Source organism: Botrytis byssoidea (genome assembly GCF_014898295.1).
Source record: "Botrytis byssoidea strain MUCL 94 chromosome Unknown BBYS_001, whole genome shotgun sequence".
In the NCBI taxonomy this organism is placed as follows: domain Eukaryota; kingdom Fungi; phylum Ascomycota; class Leotiomycetes; order Helotiales; family Sclerotiniaceae; genus Botrytis; species Botrytis byssoidea.
This window is the reverse complement of record NW_024065842.1, coordinates 738968-762092: the sequence shown is the minus strand read 5'-3', so window position 1 is coordinate 762092 and position 23125 is coordinate 738968. Positions and strand designations below refer to the sequence as shown.

Here is a 23125-nt window from a genome sequence, read left to right as displayed (position 1 = left end):
GAAGCCAGCACTGCTCTTGAATTTCTGCATTCCACCCCAAAAAGCAAATGTAATGAGTACATCCACAAACAAGCTGTAAGAAGGCCGCCCGCCTAATCACTCGAAGCACAGCCTCTGCATCCGCAACTAACGCATTGAATCTCCTGGTCCTCCTTCAGATCTGCCTTCGGGACCCGGCATATACAGGTAGAGTTAAAGTTTGTCTCTTTCGTTTGGACGCATTTAAGACAGCATAACTGTATTCAATTACCCATTAGTAAATCACACAAACATGCATCATTCATACCCTTCACCAAGAGTAAAACGTACCTTCTCGTAGCCCTCCTTCTTCCATTTTGCCACGAGCGTCGCATCACATTGACCGTTCTTTACACACCAATCATATAATTCCTTGCTGATCTTCTCTTCACAGTACATATCCCAAACGTATCTACTTCGCTGATGATTTATTTGTGTGATTTCCCAAGTGGCTTGATGACGGGGACCGGTGGATGGTGGGGCTGCAATAGCATCTTTCATTTTGTTGCTGTACACGAGGAGAGAATCTTCAATATCGCTGTAGCCATTTGGGGGAGCTTTGCGCTTGGAGGAGTGGCGGATGGCAGGCATGGTTGCGGTGTTTATGTTGTAATTATGGTAGTTATGAGATTGACAACAATCGTGGTGAATTCTCATAAAGCGTTGTGGTGTATCCAGGTATAGAAAGTGAGGTCGCAGTTGTGTGAGTGTCAATGAGATTATATGATTCGTAGCGGGGTGAAGCAAGCAAGAAAGCTCTCATTCAAAAATTAATTCGTCAGCCTCGAGCTCAAAATTAAGGTTTACCGCGTCCACGTGACATATTTTGAACGGTCGCTTCTATCAAGGAACCTCAACTTCTGGGGACTGAATGGAGGTTTGATCACAACGAATCAGCGACAATGGTTATTAATCCTACTTATCTTGCGCAGCGGACGCGCCAGTGTAAGTTAACCTTCTTGTGCCCTATGGGGCCATAGTGCTCTGTATTTGACATAGAAGAAAAGCTAATTAATGCGGTAGCCGTTAACTGGACTGATGCGAAATCAAGAGTGTTGAAGAGCTATAGAGAATGGATCCGTGCTGTATGTTTGTTCTGTATCTGTGGGAAGAACTGGAGAGAACGGCGGATGTGTAGGGAGCATGGAAACTGATGGGTGTTGATGTAGGCTCCAGAAATCCAAACAATGTACTCTCTCGGCATGCCAGTTTCGCAATTGAGGACGAAGATGCGGTCGGAGTTTGAAAGGCACAGATATGTGAACCATATTGGAACGGTGGATAAGCTATTGTATGAGAGCCATGCAGAATTCCAGGTACGTTAAACAGGTTGGGAAATTGTGTCTTTGGGTTACAAAGAGACAAGATAAAAGAGGGGCTGTACGGAGCAGTGTATGCTATAGAGGGGGGCCCGGCATGCGAGAAAGGATATTTGGCATCAGCAGCGATATGGAACACAATTAGGGGGCGTGGAATGCGATGGGTTACACATGAAGTCTATCCACTAACTTCGTGCTTTATAGGAGACTTTGAACTATTGGAAGCAACTTCCTCACATCTTGAAGTACTTCAGAGCAGAAGAAGACCCAACTGCAAGATTACCACAGAACTTCATGACAGGTTTCTTAGAGGTATGTCTACAATATTGCTCTCGTCTTCGATTCATTTCTGACCATAATCAAAGGGACGCAATTAGAAGCTGGCATCTTTATTTTGTCGCTTTGTACATATCCCAATGAACCTCAATTGAACTCCATGAGATCCTTCCCTTTTATACGCCTTGCCATTGCCGTGATATTTAAGTTGTTGGCCCCAATACATTACGTTGTTTACGACTCCATCTGAGAGGCATGCTGCTCCCGTGCTGCTGTGAATTTATCGGCAACCACATCACAAAGATCTATCAAATCATCTAAGCCCTTTCTTAAAGCATCTTCAGCTGAATTATCTATTTGCATTATTAGCCAGTTGTCCCTAAACAATCTAGAATGGGCAATACTGACCATATGTTTGGATTCGAATGTTCATCAACTCTTCCGAAGGATGTGGTATCGAATAACCGCAGAACTCAACATCAGGACTGGAAAGGGAAGGATTAGTATAATTGAGCCGATAAATTTGTAGGTTATCAGGAATCTGGCATACTTCTTCATGATGATATATCTCAACGCATTCCCTAACGTGTGGTCTTCTTTCTTAAACTCAAAAGATGCAGCCTTGTCACTCGATCCAGGAAGCTGAATCCCACGAAGTCAGCACATAATCTTATCTATACTGCCGCAATCCCCCTTGAGATTTTTGTGTGTTCTTACAATACGAAGTCTCTGTTCCTGGAACATCATCGCAGCGGGGTTGTGCGGATCTTCGCGCATGAGGGTTTCGCCTTCAGTTTCTGCTGGCACTTCCTCCATTGATACATCTTCTACGGGCGCTGGTGCAGATGCCTCTACTTCCTTCTTTCGTGGTGCCATGATCAATTTGTTGAGGGAGTGTTATCGTAAAATAGATGGGCGCAAAGGAATGTTTAACTGGGTGAAGAACTGTAAGATTGATAATTTTGATAAATTTTATCAATGATCACGTGTAGATAAGAGATTTGATGCGTTTTGCTTCATGCCTGAGGCCACTATCCTGTCACTTGGGTCTTTGCGTGAAATCCAATCCCCTATCTATTTTCCCTTACTACTTTCCGTAAAGTTTTCGCAGTTTTCTAGAACTTCTGTAGTCAATCTAGAGGATTTTCATCCTGCCCTTCTCTCCTTTTCCGGGATTACCAATTCGGTCAAGTAATGTTTGAAAGTCCAATAGATCGTTTGTTTCTGATGATTTACTTCACTTATGCAACTCCTGATAGGCTAAAAGAGCCAACCTTGACGCTCAGTGGCGGCAAATGAGCTTCAACCGTTTAAAGGCCTCGGCCTTATGTATGACCCGAGGAAAAGGTTAAGCTATAGAATAGGGGTTATCTCGATAACGGCAAATGTTATGCCAGCTGTGGAAACGTCATATATCTTATGGCCTTAGCTTAAGGGGGATGTTACTCTAGGCTGTTACACTCGCGCGCGGCAAAGGAAGATTAGGAAATTTTTGGTCGCCCGTTGGTAGGTAGGTCAAGGCTCAAGTATCTTTAGAAGAGGGAAAAATTCGATAGTGCCAAATCTGGGGTATCTCTGCAATGTGCGGAAACGATACAATACAGATTTTACCATTCGGAGAACTGTACAAATTCGTCAATCGAATGTGTTCCAAGATGCCGTTGAGAACTTGGGGCATGTTCCACTACATACAGCACATAACAAAGTCACCTGTTATGAGTACGAAACAGTATTGTGGCGCAGGATCAACGAATGGATTTCTCACGATTGCCTCATCTTCAGGTGAAGTCGCACACAGCCTTGCCACGAATAGATGCAGATGTCCCATGTTCCATGCCCCATTTTTGATCTGTTGAGTTGGAAACATCCCTCTTTTTTTCCAAAAAGATTTTTCCAGAAGATGAGACACGAATCGCGCATGACCATACCAGCGATCTTTTTTTCTCTCTTTAATTTATCTTACTTTACTTATTATTTCTCCTCCACGACGTGACGTGAGCCTTCGTTCGCAAAGATTCCTTCTCTCCTCTTTAATCTTTCCAACGCGTCTCCTTCATGTGGGGAAGTTTGATTGGAGGGAGATGCTGAGCCGCGTTTCAAGGAAGATCATTCATGGAGCTATTTGGTTGGTTATTCTTTGAGACTAGGGTATCAATTTGTCAAACGCAACCGTCGCAGTTCTAACAGGGATTCTTCGGACCATGTCCGCATGGACCACCTTCAATGGTAGGTGGACTCTGGACTCTGGACTCTGGACTTTAGGAGGGGCTCGCTGGCTTTTCCCAAGCTGGCTTCGGTCCTTACTTGCTTTAACTAGCTCTAAAAGTTCGTTGTTCGACGAATGATCATAGACTCGGGAGCTGTCAAACCTGAAAGCTGTCTATGTTGATGTGCATCTGGTTGATCTCCGATTGGGAGTTGAAGAAGCCAAGTCAGCTTTCTTGTGTCACGTACATCTTTTGTGGCTCTTAGGTATTCAGTTATATATGTGCTTAGGAGGAATACGAGTCTACTAAGAGCGGGCAGCCGAAATTTAAACAATTGTCACCACTGTATCCCAACTTGGAATGACCTTCCAATTGCTCAAGCTCACCGTCCATCAGAATATTCATATATATTGTGTTGTCCGAAAGAAGAGGGGTTTGTGTTCACAGACCATGCTTATCCTCACAACACACGATTGATCGTCAGGGCCGCAAGCGAGAAATATTGAACATCGAAAACATCTTACAAATCAGAACCTTTTGATGCAATTATCCGTATGAATGTGATAGAGAGGGGCATTACATGCAATATTCACATGCAAGATCTAACGATTATCTCAAACTCGTGTGATATATATTAAAAATTGGCCAGATCAGGACTATGCTTCATTTCACAAAATTATCATTGAAACGAAAGGGACGACCGATAAGCTAATGATAATGGTGTGCAATTTGGATAAAATTGATGCAGGACTAGCAAGGGGTTTCACTAGGGCACTATGAAATATTGAATTTACAGATCCTGCAGATCAGGTCTACAAGGGTTGAAACCCAAAAGCATGGAAAACGATCTCTGGAGTTTTGAACGATGAGAAATCTTTGGGGAGGTTTGGGCGATTTCGAAGACGAGAATAACACAGTTTCTTCTACTTTGCCTTCTGCCTTCAAGATTGAGCTGAAACTTTCCAACGGCAATTCTTACATCAAGAATGTCTTATATTCATTGGCAAAGAAAATGATAGCCAAGACATTTGGGATTTGATTCATGTTTGATGGCCAACCACATCCACCAGTCAGACACCAGCTGCCAGATCTAATCTACTATTTTCTCCTAGAACTTCCCTATTTATCCGACTCCCGCCGGGTACTAGGTACCGCACACTCTGCCTTGAGTTGAATCTAAAACAATAGTTGATTTTCATGAAGTCCAAGCTTCTCTTGAGCTTCATTTGCTGAAAATACATTGAACTTCGTGGGTAAATGATATAGCAAATTGCATGACTGACTATGGAGGAAAATCTCCTATGGCAACATGGGAGTTATCGCCATCGTTATATCTGACATGTCCCAATATCACCTAGTTACTCATATATTGACAATCGCACATCGTAATGTATACGAATCCATCCTTCATCCCATCCTAAGTTATGACCTCAATGACCTCCCGCTCTCAAGCATTGATGTTCAACCTAAATAAAATCCTTAAATATCAGATCAAACAAACCAAGGCAAGCATAGAAACAAAGGCGTCGGATGTTGTGTTGCTGAATAGAAATATAATTTGGATCTTCATCATATCCCCAATCCCTCCCTCCATAATAAAACTTTATACATCTCCAATTTTGTATTCCTTGGAGATTCCTTCATACTGACCTTCCAGTCCACTTCCTCTCCAAATGAACAGAGTATCCTAGTTTCCCATGTTTACGTCTTCGAATATGTACGAAAGGAGCAGATGCATTCAAAAATACGTGAGACTGGTGACTTGACTGGAACATATAATTTCCCCTCCATTTCATCCGACGCTTTTCCTTCATCTCCATGCATCTATCAAGATTTCAACCCCTCTCCTACCCTCCTTTTCCTTGTGAGAAGCCCAAACTTCCAGTGTCGGACTACGGGGTATATAATTAAAATCGACACGAGTTGGAAGTAACGCATTGACACTTGACCGGGGATCCTTCAGTGATATTTTGTACTGCTTGACGGAATGCTACTCTATTGTACCGGGAAAAGGGTTTGCAGTAATCTTCATGTCCGGTATCGACATCTACACGTTTACCATCCATCTATCTCCTGTACTTGTGTCCAAGATCTCGTCTTGAATATCGAGCTCCCTTGTTTCTGTCAACCTTTTCCATATCCATCTAAACCAGCACCTCCGATGGGTATGTAACTCGCTCGTATCACGCACGCATTATCGAGCACCCATTGAATCCATTACCAACAGCCATGTCAAACAATCAAACAGCCATACAGCCGAAGAACCTTGAATAAACAGCCTTGATAGCCAATGAATCCATTCCCACCCGGCTCTCTAACCCAAGTAGTATTAGAGCAGCAGTGCACCCACCATCACTCATTGCTTAGCACTAGCACCCGGTGTTTGAACCTCTTTCTTTTTCTTTTTTTGTGATCGACCTACTTGACCACTTTAAGAGGGTGGAGGTAATACTCTTTTCGTCTCCTCCATGATCGAATCCAATTAAACGGATTAATTGCAGAAGTGCATGCAGACAGACTTGCGAGAGGGAAGAGGGAAAGAGTGTTTATTTTATTTTTTTATAATATAGAATGAAATATTGTTATATAAGTGATATGATTGATACAAGTGATATAAGTGATATGAGATTATATCAATATAAGTCTTAGTCTAGTCGGTACTTCTTACTACAGATGATATACCTGGTATACGGTATGTAAAATATAATACTCGACGGAGTAATAATCATATAGGAAGGATCCCGCTAAGAGTCTCAAGAGTTCTTAACTGACCTACTTATCCTGTATACGAAATAACCTGAAACACACCCACCTAAAAAACCTCGATTGCCTCGATTACCTCGAATGCCTGGCAAAAGCCTCGATTTCAATTAAATTCATAAAACCTCACCGCCACCCATAAAGACTGATTCTGACCTTTCTCAAACTGACTGTTGCGACTGCGACTGCGACTGCGACTGCGACCTCTCGTTTCTTTATGAAGGTGAACCCCTCTCTAATCGGATCTGTTATTACTTCTTCTCTTCCTCCTTCTTCTTCTCTTCTTCCTTTTTACCACATCAGGATACTTCCCAGAGTCCTGTGTAGTTTTTGTTATCGATTTATTTATAACAACTACAAAAGTCCTTTTTCCATCTCACCAATACGAGTACAGCTATCAATCAATCAATCAATCAATCACCACTATCACCACTATCAACCATCATCTGATAAGCTTCCGTCCCATTCACATTCCCACCCTCAACTACAACACGAAAAGTCCCCATCAATATCCTCTTCGCAATAAATAGCATATCAGTCTTGTACCGTCGGTTACAAGTTGATTCGTTCGAAAACAAAACGGAATCTAAGCCTCAAATCCTCTTGTTTCTTATTTAAACGCATAACTATTATCAAAGCCACCGCAAGAATAGTACTAGGGATACCTAGAAAATACGCATTGCCTTTCATCCATCATTTACTACATACGGACTTGGTAAAAGGTCAAAACTCGAGTCAAACCACCATTCGGCTCAACATTCTCAACATTCACCATTAAGTAAACACAACATCTCGCCTTACTCTTTATTTATCCTGTAGTTTGTCGACTGGATACTTTGGTACATCGGAGAGAAGTATCATAAATCAAATTCCTCGCTGACTCTGTGGAAATACGTCGACCGACGGACGCACGAATCCGAATCTTGAAAGATACGGAAAGAGGGAGAGTACAAGAATCGGAAGGGAAAAGGGAAAAGGGAAAAGGGAAAAGGGAAAGACACTTTACGACTGCACCACATCATATAAACAAGTAAAGTGTGCATTCATTCTTGAATCTTTACTCTGTACACTGCGAAGAGTACAGAGTCATTCAAGACTTCTGCTTACACGCGGATTGATTGGAGACAAGGAAGCGAGAAAGCTCCCTCATTTTCAAACATCAGCAAGTTTCACCATCTCCCACATTGAACCGTCTTTTTTTTTCTCCTCCTCAATCATACAATTTGTATACAATTTGTATACATCAATCAAAATGAGTACGGCTATTGCAATGGCCCCTTCACCAGTACCTCACGATAGATCATCATATGTTGATATCGCATCTTCGAAACCTTCGAATTCTCCTCCGGCGCAAAGAATACCTTCTTCGTCGGCCACACCGAGTGTAACAATGGCGGCACAGCGTACAGGGAGCGGAAGTCCAAAATCAATTTCAGCAAAACCTTCACCTACTGCGTATGTATTATTCCTTGAATTAAATTATCGATAATTAAATCAATGATATACTGATGTCATAATTTCAACAGATCTCGAAACGGTGCACCACCTAAGATTATCGTTAAGAAGGAACCATCCTCACCTGAAATAACTGCCACTTCGCGTCATAGACCTCGAAAGCTTGATCTCACCAAAAACACCTCGAGTGTCAATCCAGGTACTGGAAGACCATCAGCCAGTCAATTGACAGGTAGGGGTGCGGAGAGTGGTGGATTGGGTATTCAGGACGTCGGATTGGCATGTCTCTCGCCAGGTTTCGTCACACAAGATCCGACGATGCGAGAACAATTGCAGCGAAGTTTATCTGTCCGTGAACAACAAAGACACATTATCGAATCGCGGCTACAACAAACAGCTAAGCCTGGTGATGCGCCAATGGAAAGTGCTAAAGAAAGAGAGCTGAGTGGATTACCAGCAAAAACTCCAGGTACATCTAGAAGAAAGGCGCCGCCAGGACTAAGCATCGTCGCACCATCCCATGAGCAATTTGCGAATGAGAGAGTAATTCAATCTGCTCCAATGCACCATAGCTTTCCTGGCAGACATCAACCACAACCGCTAACCCGTCACGTCGCAAATCAGCCGTCAAATCTCTCCAACACATCTCATATCCATCATGTACCTGCTACCCAAACTACCAATAGACTACCACCAATTTCAGATGTTTTCGCAGCTGAAAATCTAGGTGCACACCGTGAATCGCCAAGAGGAAACGTATACCAAAATTCGAACTCGAATTCGAATTCATCGCATTCCAACTCCAGACCAGGCTTCCCATCCCCAGGACACACATCACAGCCACCAGCGTCTGCAGGCCATCAGCGTCCTCGTGAATACCGTTCTGCTGAGGAAGCACAGGCTGATCTGGCTGGTGGTCGTGCTGAACTTCTACCTAAGCTCGTACATTACGGAGGTCATCAGCCCCCCACTCCTCCACCTACAAACGTCAACGCGAGACCTTCAGAAGCTGGTCGAAGCAGTGGTAGAAGAAGACCTAGAGCAGAGTATGAAGAGGGAGCTAGTCCGCCACTTGGACAAGGTCCACCTACATCGAGACGAACTGGACCATTTGGAGAGGGACGAGATAGTCCAATGACTTCACAACAGAAGAAGGAAGAGTTCATGCGCCTGTGTAATCGGGCTTGGGATCTTTTCCATTCTTAGCTGTTTGTTTTCATGTCTCTCCTTTTCTTCTTTCCTTTTGTCTATCAAACAAATAATGCTATAACTGGAGCTTCACTTTTACTTCTGGGAAAGGCAATACTCTTTTTGCGTTTTATGATGACAGGGCATGTTGTACGTGCCTGTCGGTATACTTTCTTGAGCCATTATGATCGACCAAATGATTTCTTTTTACTGCTTCATATGATTGATGCGTTGATTCATGGTTATAATGGACACAATTATATTTAATTCGCTAGGGTGAATGGGGGTGGTGTGAAATGGAGGCATTTGTGGGTGAACGGATGGGTGGTTAGGGAGAAGGGAATGGCATACAATGATTTTCCATGATTTTTCGGCAATCTTTGAAGGTTGAGGAGGTGGATGGGGAATGGGGAATGGGCATAGGAATGGAAGGGAAGGGAAAGAAGGATATGAGGAGATATCTTCAGAAAAGGAATGGATTCTGTTCTATATTCAATTCAATGAAAGAACTCTCTAATAATCTCTACTTCTTCGCTTTGTGATACTTGAATTGTGTGTTTTTTTCTTGTTTATGGGTTTCTTTTTGCAGGAGTGATTAAAGTATAGTACCGTATAGTGCAGTGTATTGCAGTACCATGTAGTTAGTATATTGATCAGTGCGTGTATCTTGCTGGCGAAACAGAGAATGGAAAATAGTATTAGATTTGTGGTTTTCAGAAGGAAATGAGAGATCAGAGGGCATGGACGTTGTGAGTTGAATAATTGGTGAATTTTGAGAGGACTGTGTATTTGAATTGGGATTGGGGTTGGGATTTGAGGGGCTAGGTAATGGATGGGATGAGAGGTGATGAGAGGGAATAGAAGGTTTTTATATATATATGTGTGTGTGTGTGTGTGTGTGTGTGTGTTTGTCTTCTATCTTTTATCTTTTGTTTATACATACATGAAATAAATGAAATGAGTGCATAAGTGAGGTAGGTGAGGTAGGTGAGTGAGGTGAGTGAGATTAATATTATAATAAGCATCACAAGAACTACACGAACTACAAGTACCTATATAAAGACTATAGATGAGAAAATCAGTCACTTGTGATGAAAAAAACAAACAATGCTTGTATTTCTTGGATGTGCATATAGAATAGTGAATGGAATAGTGAATGGAAATGGAAATGTTATTTAATCTTCACCGATGATTGATTGGTTGATTGATTGATTGACTATACTATATCCAAGCACCTCAGTATACACTCTCGCTTGGAGAAAGGGAGGGAATTGAAATGAATTGAAATGAGAAGCAAAGGAAAGACAGAAGGATATATGGAGGGGAGAAAGGGGTTCAAGGGGAAAATACGCGATATTAATAGGGGGCTCCCTATTATTAGGCATCTTGCATGGTTCGATTTGGGTATATCCATTACATATTACATCACGAGCACAAACATAAATAAAAGATACGCATAAAATCATCTAATCTTTCTTTACTTCTTTCTTATTCTCTCTATTCACATTCTCCATCTTCCTCTCCATCTTCCTCTCCATTCGATTCAATCCAATTTCTACACAAACAAAATCCGTTCCACCTATCCCATTCATCCCTCCAGTCCTTCCTCGCCCATCTTCAGATCCGCATTCTCATCATTTATCTACAATCTCCCCCTATCACCTTCCCTTTCCCATCTACGTATCCCTCAAATCATAATCCCTTCCATCATTCCGAACCTTCAAAACACAAGTACCACCTTCCTTTTCAACCAGCCATTCATCCCACCCTCTACCAAAAAAACAAACAAAGCCACGCACAACCATACAAGTATCAAAAAGCCAGTCAAGAATCGCAAGCTATTTTTACTCATGCATACCTCCATCTCCAATCCATTAAAAGTAAGACTTTTCATGAACCAGAGCCAGGCCAAACCAAAAGCAGGTACTCCCAGCCCATAGCTCTCTCTTTCTCTCTAAGAATAAAAGGTTGTAATTGTCCAAAAAGGGGTCAAAGAAGAAGAAGAAGAAGATAAATAACGACTGTAAGATGATGTATAGTCTTGATTGTATCATGGGTACTCATAAAAGGAAGATCCCTTTCTGTGTTGTTTGCTCCCCCAATTCGCCATTCATAAGAAGTCGAGAGAAAAAAAAAGACCCATGGCTCAAAATGAGTAAAAAGTGTGCATCAAGGCTTCAAAAAAGCAAAGCAACCAGGGTCGTGAAAAAGAAGGAAATTTGCTGTGCTGCTTATTAAAAAGGACTCCCCAAACGCCATACTGTTGCTGTAATGTAATGCTCATGTGAAATATGCCACCCCTCGTCGCGCAATGCTCATGTTGAAGAGACACCAGTGTCGTCTTTCAATTCTTTATATGCTCCCATACCAGTAGGGTCGTAATAACAAATGAAACCACATTCTTGACAATTGAAGCTGCTGGTCGAGCGGAATTTATGTTCGATTCTACATGGCTTGAGGTCTCGTTGAAGATTTGCCTGTTCGACCATGCTCTTGAACATGCTTTTTCTGCATGTAATCCCACTATCCAGCACATGATGTCAGAGTCCTTCCTCACCTGCTTGACAGAGTTTTATCTCACGACCCCATTCGGACTTGAGAACTTGTGAAGCAGTGATACGACGGTGAGGATTTGGATCCAGTATCGAGTAAATGACATTACGACAACGTGCCTTTATTCATGTTAGCTTATACAGACATAAGAATTGTAGGAGGGAGACATACTCTATGTAATGACTCGATAGGAGCATATCCCTCCTCATCTCTTCGACCTTCTAAATACTTCTCATAGAACTCATCTTCATCTCTCTTCGCGACTCGCCAAAGGTGACGTCCTGTGCGCATTGCCATGTAAATGACACCTGTAGCCCAAACGTCAACGGCTCTTGCGTCGAATTCTTTGTCAATGTACTCTTCTGGAGCGATGTAAGGAGCGGAACCACACAATCCAGTCACCATGTGTGCGTCCTTCTCCCAAGCCATTCGAAAGCATTCGCCGTTCCCAAAATCTGTTATCTTCAAAGAACCGTGTGTGGTCAAAAGAAGATTTTCTGGTTTTAGATCTCGATGCGCAACTCCCATCTCGTGCATGTATTCAACGCCACGCATCATCTGTTTGAAGTAACAGTCCGCTTCCACAACTTCAAGCTTTCCGGCGGCGAGTACCAAGGTGTAAAGATCACCACCTGCACAGAATTCCATGACCTCACAATAGTCCCCCTTCGAATCTTGAAGGAGGTCAAGGGTATGGATGACGTTAGGGTGTCGTAATGAGGAAGATATACAGAATTCGGAGGTAAGTCTCTTGCTGTATTTCCTCTCGTTCTCTTCGGGTCTTCTTCGGAATTCCTTCACGGCGTAAAGTTGCTCGGTTCCCTGTTCGGACCTCTTGTGGGATATCCTGACAATTCCGAAAGCACCCCGACCAATAACCTCATTACATTTCCCGTATTTATCTACCAATGTTGCCGTCGCATTGGGCCCACCCTTCTTTTCTGTAGCTAGTGATTCCTTCTCACGCTTCAGTTGATCCACCCAGTTTGACATGAGTGAAAGTTGTTGTTCGCCTTCGTGGGTTTCGGATTGTTTCGCCTTCCCACTAATTAAGCCTCGCAGCATTTCCCCCAGTTTTTCTTGTCTCTTGGCACTCTTCAGATGATGCTCGTGGCCCCCTTGCACATCAGGCATAGTAAGAAATCGCTGATGGTTTGCCGGTGCCTTTTTGTCTTTTGTTGAACCATTCTTGTCCTTTGTACTCGGTGTAACACTCGATTTGTCGGATGGACTCTTCTTTTCTTGTGATGAAGTCTTTCGGGACAGAGATCCAGGTCTCGAGGATGATTTAGGAGATGTTGTGCCATCCACAACCTTTGGCGTCGAGGAACCAGAGGCAGCACTAGATGTAAAGTTATGTTCTGACCGTATCGATTCCTTTGTAGAAAACATTCGAGTTAAACGTTTGGTCATGGAAGGTTTCTCGGCAGTCGTTGGCATAGGTGCTGCCTTGAGAACCGCAGGAGGAGGAGGTGTAATTGTTCCATTCATAGTTCCATTCATGCTTAGATTTTCGGTGCTTGTGATGGCGCTCACATTGGAGGTTGTAGGACGAGATTGAGGAGATCCATGCGAGGACGAAGGTAAAGAAGGCGTAGGAGAGGGTTGTGCCTTCTCAGCAAAATCTCTTGGGACTGCGACCGACGCCATGATGATTTTGCTTTCTTAAAGAATTTGAGATGCGCTTTCGTATCGGTTGCAATCAGTAAAAAGATATCCGCCAAAGGCGGAGGTCGCGGGCAATGCCCGTGCTTTGTTGGAAATTTGTGTTTTTATTCTGTGGGCGTGTGGGTTGTGTGGGTGTGGGACGTATGCGGAATAAGATTGAACAGTGGGAATTCCGGTTTTTTTTATTAATTATAAATCGAAATGAAGCGGCGTATCAATTATGGAAGTGAATATAGTTGGCCTTTCTTATGTTGATTGCCTGGTTGTCTAGGGAAGAAATCGGAAGGATGGTTGAAACTTCTTTGATAAGTTCTCTTTGGAAGGCGAATACCAAATGAAGTTGGAAGAAAGTGAGTGAGTGATACTGAGGCGGATGAAGTCAAGTCGGAATTTCCCAATTATAAGAAATGGAATGGAGATGGAGATGGAGATGGAGATGGAAATTGAAATTATTTGACTTTTCCCTTTGATCTCTCTGCCACACACCAAAAAAGCTTGTGTGAGTTTCCCGGATTGATAGCGGATGTTCTCAACTTGGTAATATAGTACTAGAGTCTAGGAGATATCAAGACTAGTATATGTTGTATCGGTACCCGGTCGTATAAGTATCCGGATTCCTTTTTGAGAAAAGGGCTGTGGTGTTTTGAATGTCGGTTGGTACGAAGAGGTAAGGAGGAGGAGGAGGAGGAGGAGGATAAGTTAGATGCGGTAGCAGGAGGTGGAGAAGTTGTAGTTGTGATTGTAGTTGTGATTAAAGTTGTAACCAAAGTTGTAATTGAAGTGGTTGTAACTGGGTACTACCACCCTATGTATGATATAATAATACTTGCGATTTCGATGGTTGCGGATTGAGTACAAGTTAAAGCAAGAAAGCACACACAGCCTTGCTCGGAAACAATTAATAATAATAATAATGATAGAAGGATAATTAGGTAGGTCGTGAAGAATTCATATAATAAATTAGAGAGACGAGAGGAATTCTTTTGCCTCTTTTATTATTTCGAACCTTTATTATAAATTTGCAGAGAGGGAGAGGGAGAGGGAGAGGGAGAGGGAGAGGGATTAATTATTATACCTAGGTATCGACCTATATACATATATACACACACATATATATACATACACTTGTACCTTTCTATCTATATCTAGGTATCTATCAATCTATCAATCTACAATGTATCTATCTATCGATCGATCTGTTTACATACATTACATATATTACACACATGTCCACTGACCTATCTGCCTACCTCCCTACCTCCCTACCTCCCTACTATAACTCCCCTAGCCAGTTTTTGACCATTCCTCAAGCTTGCAAGTTGCAAAGAACAAGGTCGGTCCGCTTGCAGTACTATGATATTAGCTAACCTAGGTATCTATCTATCTATCTATACTCCTCGACTAGGCAATTCATGGCATAGGAGTCAGCACAAGTGCACGATGTTCATTTTATATTTCTCGTAATAGTAAGGTATCGCTTGTAAAATAGACTGTTGTAAAAATAAAATAAAAATAATAAAAATACCTAGGTACGTACGAGCTATATCAAAAAAATTCCATCAAAAAGACTCCTCGGTCTAACGAAAGAAATTCTTTCAAAGAAAAAGAAGAAAAAATCAAAATTTTCTTTCTATTCAAACGGTCATTTCTATGAGGGATTAATATTATAAGCTAACCCCCTGGTGGAAATCTCAATGGCTAGATTTGTGTACAATTCACACTCATACATACTTCGTACACATATACACACACACACACACACATACATACATTCAACGTATATACATGTCTACGCCTTGGTATGCTTAAAGGACACCCTTCGTACATCATACTTCCCTACCTACGCGCAATAAGAAAAGAAAAGATTGCATTCGGTGCTGAGAATAGAGTAATTTAATCCTAGTCTGCTAGTCATCAACCTCCCGGATTCAGAGCTGTATCATGCATATGAAGATAGTTGCATAATGCTGACGTTGAACGTTGGAAGAAAAAGAGAAGACTAGGGGAAATGAGGGAAAGGGGGAGGGAACTTTTTCAATCCAAGGTTCGGGTCTTTCACACTTCACATCCACCAAAAGAAATATTTCCCAGGTCCTCTTTTATGTTGGATGCACATACTCGAGTACTCCATAGTCCATCCTACGTATTCATCCATTATTGCATGTACCGCTCGTTGCTCGGTATCTGGAATTATGGAAATATCCTTAGCCAGGGTCCATGAAGACTTACTAACCTTTGACCGGGTGAGTTTGACCGACCTTTCTTTGCTGTTGGTTGAGCAGAGAGTACAGAACAGAGTACATTGCATTGATACATGTATCATTGATGTCTTTCTCTATATAGATTTCATTGACATGGAGAATCTGTTGACTTCGCCGTGCTGATACATGTCTTTCTCGATATGGATTTCTATTCACGTCTAGAATGTGTTGAATTCAGTACCAGCTACATACAAGCCGCAAAGCAATACAGCATTATCATACCAAGCATATCTGGGAGATTGAGTTGCAACAAGATCGGCGTGATGGAGTGTTATCGCAGTCGGTAAGATAATGCTTGCCCCTATCACATCTTTCGACAGCGCAATGGTTCATGAAACCTCTTGGGAAAAGGCAAATGTGTTGATACCCTCAAAAGAAATTGAGCGATTTAGACTTGATGTACGAGTATTAAACCAATGGTGATTTGTCTCATACAAGTCATCTTGCCAAGGTTAGCTGACTCAAAGATTCCAACTCCACCTTAAAAGATCCCGAGACTCGGAAAAGTCCCAGGACAAGGACGCCTGACTGATGAATGTGGAAGATCTGCTCCCCCCCAAAATGAAGAAAAAGAAAAGAAATACATTCGCTGTCATGAATTCCCCTTTGCCATCAAATCTATTCTTTTCTATCAACTGCTGTTTTGAGAAATGACTGTTCCCAGCATCTACTGAGATGAGATGGTGATTGGTAAACACACTTCAAACTCTAATAAGCCAATAGAGAGAGAAGATTTATTATATTATATGATTCCAAGGTTACCACAGCTGGAGTACATTGTGACCGGAGCCCCTCGCCACATCGGTTAAATGAGGGATGGATGTATCAATAAGCAGTAAGCAAGTACGTGGGCACTCCCTTCAACGAAAATGATGTAACGATGGATATGAATTCGAGATGGCGTGGATGGCTGTGCAAATGATGAAGTCTTGAATTCTGAATGCTCTCGAGAAATTGGTACGGAGTAAGGAATGACCAACAGACTGACAGTAGAGATCGGTACGGAGTAAGGAATAAAAGGCTGTTGGATCGCTAAGTCCCTCCAAGTCCCTCTGAGTATCGGCCGGTCTACCTTTTCCCCTTACTATGCTCGTATAGGTAGGTACACCAGTCCCAACAGTACATACAATTGTCGTATGATTCTTAACCATTACTCTATCATTACTTCATCACTCGACCTTCCCTTGGTCCTCTTTCAATCCCTATGGCTGCTTGGCGCGGGGCCTCTTCTGGCTTGCCGTCCTTTGCTTGATTCATGAAACAATCAACAACCATCTAGTAGACCCCACGAGTACAACAACAATCACCGCCAACATAAATTGTGTACAGAAAAAAAAAATGCTGGGTTGGCCTTTGCCTAGATCTCTGAATGGATCCATGTGAAATATATTCCAACATTACTCTGTCATTCCAGCCAATAATCTGAAGACGAATACTCTTTCTCAGTACGAGTATTGGTATAAGCTTTGGTGAGCAGAACATCCCCAAGGCTTCTTTCTCCGATTCAGCCCTATATGAAGACGAAATTTTGATCCGAGGTTCTTGATCATACCATACCTACCTACATTGTAATAAGATCTTACCAACAAAAAGTACTGGGTTTATTCGCTTGGAGGTGTGAGGTTAAAATCATGTGGGAGGTCGGTTCGTATGTGTGCGGTGTGTTTATATCAAGAAATTGGTCAAATTTATCACCAGCCCTCCACCCTCCAATCTTACCACTGCCTGCTGCATCAATCAAAACAGCGGGGTAATCAAAAAGTTTACTCTTCACTCTCACTCTCACTCTCACTCCCACTCCCACTCCCACTCCTCCTCCACAAAACAACAGTCAAATTATCAAATGTGCAGACTGTCACACTGTCACACTGGCAAACTGGCAAACTGTCAAACTGTCAACTTCTTAGTCAAGCTTGCTTCTCCGGAATACAACCGTCAAATCACCTTGATTTGTAGTACAAATATCGATAGCAATAGCAATCTCAACATCAACATCAACATCAACATCAACATCACATCCCAACCTTGGTATCGTTGCATGCGTTCAATACCCCATTCTTTACTCCAGAATTATCATGCATGCTAGTCACCTCCTCAATCACCACTCCATACTTTGCAATGTGTTTACAAATAGTTCGCCATTCTTTCCTTATTCAAATACATACTCCGGTTCTCTTATCTTGCACCCCAGAGATTCTTCTGCCCAACGTAGAATATCTTACATGTATGTACGTGGAAGTGGCTCGACTTCACCTAGTGTGTCTACACTTACTGCATCTATGAAAGAAAGTTCTCCATTTCAGCCACTTTTTGGTCACTCACACACACGGGAGAGAGCAAGCCAAGTATCTTGAAATAGTTCGCACAATACAGTACCCCAGAATATGCCAGCTCATCCAGCATTATCACAAATACCTCCTACCTACCTTGTACCTTGTCTATCGTTTCTTGAATCTTCAATGTCTGCCTAGTATCTCTTAGGATTACCTCCAGCGAGTGCACTCATATCCTCGATTTCAGAATATGATATGTTTGCTGCTTACCTCTCCACATTCCAAATCCTCTTTACTACACTCTCCGTTTGACCAATCACAGTCATGAATCTCATCACACCGTTGGCCATGCCTTTCCTCATTCTTGCAAGTTCGTTTTCACCATTCCCATCACCTGAAACTGTATACTATTCCGTCCTGTTGGTTATTTTGATGTTGTGTGACCATTACACAACACCTCGAAACAAGCTTTTTGATTTACATTTCACATATATTTAAATCCCTCATAGATCAATTCCTCACATTTCTCCGTAACTTGGCATCCATCGTCACACCATCATGATTTCTTGAAGTTGCAGTACATATATATTGCTTGGTTGAGAATTGACCAATAAGATTCATGGTAAATTCAATTATTCTCAATACTGATTGTAATGTGTGTATCTCAGATGATGTTGATATCAGAGTAAGCGCTTTCAGGATCGACGGGCAGCAAATTCCTTCAAATTATCACATTTCTCTTCTCACCGCAAGAAATGCCTCATTTCTATGTTTATCAATCGTTATCTTCGACCTAACACAAGCTCATTCGGACACACGTGCGAATGTACCATGGCATCCTTCCATTTTACAGCTTCATGGCTCCAATTCCAAATACACCCGGCTCCCCGGTGAGCGCCAATCCTTTCAACAACCACACCTAGTACAAGTATCAATTGACGGGAAGTTTATCAATTTGCATGTGTTCACAAACATTCGGCAGCCAGCGCTTAATTGTACATTACAAATTGCGACTATATATCACTCATACATATCAATTCCTCACCGCGAGATATTTGCCACATTTTATACCCCCACATCCAAGTCGTTACTGCTACACAGGGACGGTATTTACAGCAGTGACCTTAAGTCGAGGCGCTTTAGGCATTGAAATTCAACATCATCAGCCTGACTGTCACTGGCGCATGATCGCAATTGCTGTGCTGTGTACTTTTAACACGATTTGTTCTTGCCTATCAAGGACTCAGACTGTGCCCGACAATGAGAGATTTTTGATTGTCAAATTCATGACAGATATTGAAGTCACCCGAGTTTTTGGATTCACGTGGAACATTGAAATCGCCTGAAACACTGAAGTCAATTCAATTAATTCATGTATTCTCTTTGGAACATCGAACGCATTAATGAAGCGCAGCTTAAGGATTGCAAAATTATCCTTTCATGAACTCATAACAAAAAGTTACCATTAATAAACCCCTCTTGGTCTTCCTCTCAAAATTACTTCTCGATACGAGTCACCTTATTTTCAGCCACTTTCGAGAAACTCCTCATTGGCAATTGACAATAAGGTTGTGCAACAGCCACTCATCTACACGGCTGCAGCATAATGCTTATTCATATGTGAAACATATGCGCATGTACCCACCAACTGCCAATGTAGATCATCCGGTACCGGGCCTTAAATCTTTTTCCAGCGGCGGTATGACATTGGTTTTTATCTGCATTAGCATCATACGCTATTGCATAGTTGCTATAGTGAGATGAATGTGCGAGTGCCATGGTATAGTGTCTTACCTGAGGTGAGCCTCGCATCATTTCTCAACATGTCTGCATGTAGAATATAAGGAAAAGTACATACTGCATGACTTGGCATGACCGCTTGTTCATCTTGCTTTTATCGAAATGTAGCGGTGCATGCGAATCATTGCACCCTTTCATCTAGCATTTTCAGACATCACTATCTATATGAAGTCATACCAGGAGCTACCTGCTTTTTACATACACTGCAGGTAGACTGAAAGCAAAGCCAAGCCAGAGTCCAAGCTCATTCTGAATGCGGATATGCATGCTACCCGTATACACACAGACAATAAACGTCCCGCATCCACGAGGTTGGGTGACCTTTCGTGATACGTCAATTTCAACTACATGTGCGGTGTAATCTGTTGTCTAATGATATTTTCGAGCGATAAAGAAATGAAATAGGTAGGGTGTTGAATTAGTCATGCCAAGTCTCGAGAAATTAATACATCGATTCATCGGTCTATCAAGCTTTTGCATATGGTTGAGACAGTGGTTGCCCAAACTTAGTCCAAGTGGATTGGGTATGTCCATGAGTACTACATTAAATACCACAACATTCAACTCGTGCGTATCCACAATTTAACATACCTTTGCAAAAGCAAAATGAGTAGATGAGCGGGGGAGAAATGAAGAAAGTAGACAAGAGGTTTGGGATGCAGTCTGTGACGAAAAGAAAAACTTTTTGCCCGGTGTTTTGGAGTAAGTGGTGGATATCCAGCTTTCATGAGAAGTTGATTTGGAGAGATCGGTAGGGAGACTTTTTCAAAATAAACAAAAACACTTCCAAGCCTAGAACGTTCCATATAAGGTACAAAACAAGAATTTAGCTAACAAGGCAGCTGTAATACCGCAGATCTACTACACAGTTCTGCCTAGAGTCACCAAGAGAACTAGATATAGTTGGCCAGAGGAAGTAATTCACTTACTCTACGAGATCTGCGCAAAAAGCAGCACAAAGTTTAGAAGGGGAAGCCAAAGCAACTTCTATACGAGATTGAATATGGAAATATATCTCCTCTTAATAAAGCATCCAATATAAAAAGTCAAATATCTAGAGATTACAAGGATACTCGCCAAGACCTACCATCGAACTCAACACAGAATTAAGCTAAAGCACAAGATCTGACCACAACCTCCACAAATCCTTTCTTCGATTCCTGTTCTAGGGTTGTACAAAACGGACAGAAGCAGCCTTCAAACATTGGAAGAGACACCCACCCCACGCCTTACCAACGCAATATGGATCACATGATGTCACTGAGGATCGCAATTCACATGATAAAATATGACGAGAGCAGCAAGATATCCATTCGAAATACCTGAAGTGCTTAATGCTTCTATCAGGTGATAGGAGTGTTGGAGTTGCGATCGGAGTAGCTGGGGCACCTCAATTGAGATGGGCGAAAAGATATTCATTGATGACTACCATATGCATAGCTGTAAGAAATCCAGTAGTCTGGACTGCGGTGATATGATCAATAGTTTTCACCTTCTGGATTTATTTAGTTGATGGGTAATTTTTGATGACTGATGACTGGTTACTTGTCTACTCCTGGGTTGTGCTGCTGCACATTAAGCTCTAGAGCCTGCTTCGTTTAATTGGATTATCTGGGTTGCTCTCTTCTTGATTCTTTCTCTTTCTGTCAATGTTTCGCTCTTTGATTCTCCCCCTATTCGCCCCCAAGACCGCTTTCCCTCGGCGTCAGCGTCACAAAGTTCATTGTCTGATACCAATGTGAAAAATGGTCATATAATCAGATCTGGTCTAAATTTCCTACGTGCAATTCATGAATTGGTTTAGAACCCATGTGTGTGAGAGTGTAGTTGCAGAGGGGAAATCTCTTGTGGTCCTCCCTTCTTCTAACGCTTCATATATTGCTATATAATCATATAGTTTGGCATAGTATACAAATATAAGACCCTCTAGAAGAATGGCTCCCAATCACTTCACCTCGCCTTCCCAATTAGACCAGTCATAATCCCTCCATCTAATGTGGTTTGTCTAACCAAACATCCAAAGCAATACATATCGGTACAGTCTCAAACAGTCTGTTACATCAAACTTGCATAATCTGTTCTCCGAAAATGAAAATAGAATCTGCAGCTACAATTTTTTTTAAAAAATGATTCAGATGACCGAAGCCAAGCAATATGTTTCGAAAAGAGGGGTGATCAACAGAAGAGCTAGATCTTCGCCAAGTTCCCCAACTGAGACTAAGAGCAGTGATCTCGCCCTCGAGGGAGTGATAATCTGAGAGGATTACAGGTACTGAAGGTGTCAAAATTACAGGCTAGAAAATGACCTAATGCATAGCAGCTTTTAAAACTCAAGTGTGGATCTGCAAATGTACTCACGCTACAAACGTCATCGCGGCATTGAAGATGATGATGCCCCATTTCTTCTTCTTTGACTAATTGAGAACATTCTCTGCGTCATAGGGGTTGTCAAAAGTAACGAAGTTATAAGGGGTCTCTACGGCTAGTATCGTTGAATCATTTCCAGGTTACCCAATAGTCCCAACTACAATTCAATAATGAGGATTGTCAGATCCCCCAATCAAATAGAATATTCAAGTCGGTTGAAATGTTGAATCTGCATGAAACATTGAACTATCTTCAAACTTCTAATTTCTTCCAGACTTTCTAAATCCTACATGATTAGATTGCAGGTCGGACTATTACATACCCTGATTTTATCCATTCTATCAAACTCTTCTGCTAATACTCGAGTACGATAAAGTGACTCTATCAACCGAGTCTTGGCAGGGGTAAATACATTAGATTATTAAAGTAGATAGACAATCACACGATGAGCATAATCATTTGTATATCGAAGATAACGAGAAAATCATATAGTCGCTCTTACTCACTTACCCCTTGTGTTTGATAATTCGAACGTTTGAGATATTCAGAAGCTTTCAATGGTCTGAGTTAGATCCATATATATATTGTGCGAGCTAGCACTCGCATTATTTTAGGCCCTTGGGAGTAGGAGTGGGAGTGGGAGTGGGAGTTGGAGTACAGATTTATCTAGATAGGGAAGCCGATTTTGTCTTCGTCTTCTTTTGAGACGATATGGTTTTCTGGATTTATATCATTGTCTGAATTTATATCAAACAATCACTCTCGTATCCTAACAAACTACCACAAAATCTTACCATGTAACCAAACCAATCTATCACACAACCATATAATCTATGATCATAACCCCATATAGCACTATTCCATATAATGATACCCCAAATGTCAAAAGTGGTAGTGGGGGTGAGCATATGCTAGTTTAGATTATTTTATTTCCGAATGATTAATTAATATTCTAGTTCTAATAAATAATGATATTTTAG

General features: G+C 41.9%; 5 protein-coding genes across 5 annotated transcripts; 2 read left to right on the top strand and 3 right to left on the bottom strand.

Moving 5' to 3' along the window:
• Nucleotides 1–92: 92 nt before the first annotated feature.
• Nucleotides 93–609, bottom strand: EAE97_000225 (uncharacterized protein; the record flags this gene model as incomplete). Its single annotated transcript, XM_038870735.1, has 2 exons — nt 93–236; nt 310–609. The coding sequence occupies 2 exons, from the start codon at nt 607–609 to the stop codon at nt 93–95; spliced, it is 444 nt and encodes a 147-aa protein (XP_038738096.1).
• A 311-nt stretch (nt 610–920) lies between these two features.
• On the top strand, nt 921–1714 carry EAE97_000224 (uncharacterized protein; the record flags this gene model as incomplete). The annotated part of the gene is made up of 5 exons (XM_038870734.1): nt 921–963; nt 1042–1103; nt 1188–1334; nt 1542–1649; nt 1703–1714. 5 exons carry the CDS (start codon nt 921–923, stop codon nt 1712–1714), a joined length of 372 nt encoding a protein of 123 aa, XP_038738095.1.
• A 133-nt stretch (nt 1715–1847) lies between these two features.
• On the bottom strand, nt 1848–2489 carry EAE97_000223 (uncharacterized protein; the record flags this gene model as incomplete). Its single annotated transcript, XM_038870733.1, has 4 exons — nt 1848–1966; nt 2022–2098; nt 2164–2255; nt 2331–2489. The coding sequence occupies 4 exons, from the start codon at nt 2487–2489 to the stop codon at nt 1848–1850; spliced, it is 447 nt and encodes a 148-aa protein (XP_038738094.1).
• A 4103-nt stretch (nt 2490–6592) lies between these two features.
• EAE97_000222 (uncharacterized protein) lies at nt 6593–9738 on the top strand. Its single transcript, XM_038870732.1, has 2 exons — nt 6593–8035; nt 8107–9738. The coding sequence occupies exons 1-2, from the start codon at nt 7833–7835 to the stop codon at nt 9239–9241; spliced, it is 1338 nt and encodes a 445-aa protein (XP_038738093.1). The 5' UTR covers nt 6593–7832; the 3' UTR covers nt 9242–9738.
• A 938-nt stretch (nt 9739–10676) lies between these two features.
• Nucleotides 10677–14482, bottom strand: EAE97_000221 (uncharacterized protein). The gene is made up of 2 exons (XM_038870731.1): nt 11948–14482; nt 10677–11895 (listed from the first exon to the last, which is right to left on the bottom strand). Exons 1-2 carry the CDS (start codon nt 13424–13426, stop codon nt 11764–11766), a joined length of 1611 nt encoding a protein of 536 aa, XP_038738092.1. The 5' UTR covers nt 13427–14482; the 3' UTR covers nt 10677–11763.
• Between the last annotated feature and the right edge of the window lie 8643 nt (nt 14483–23125).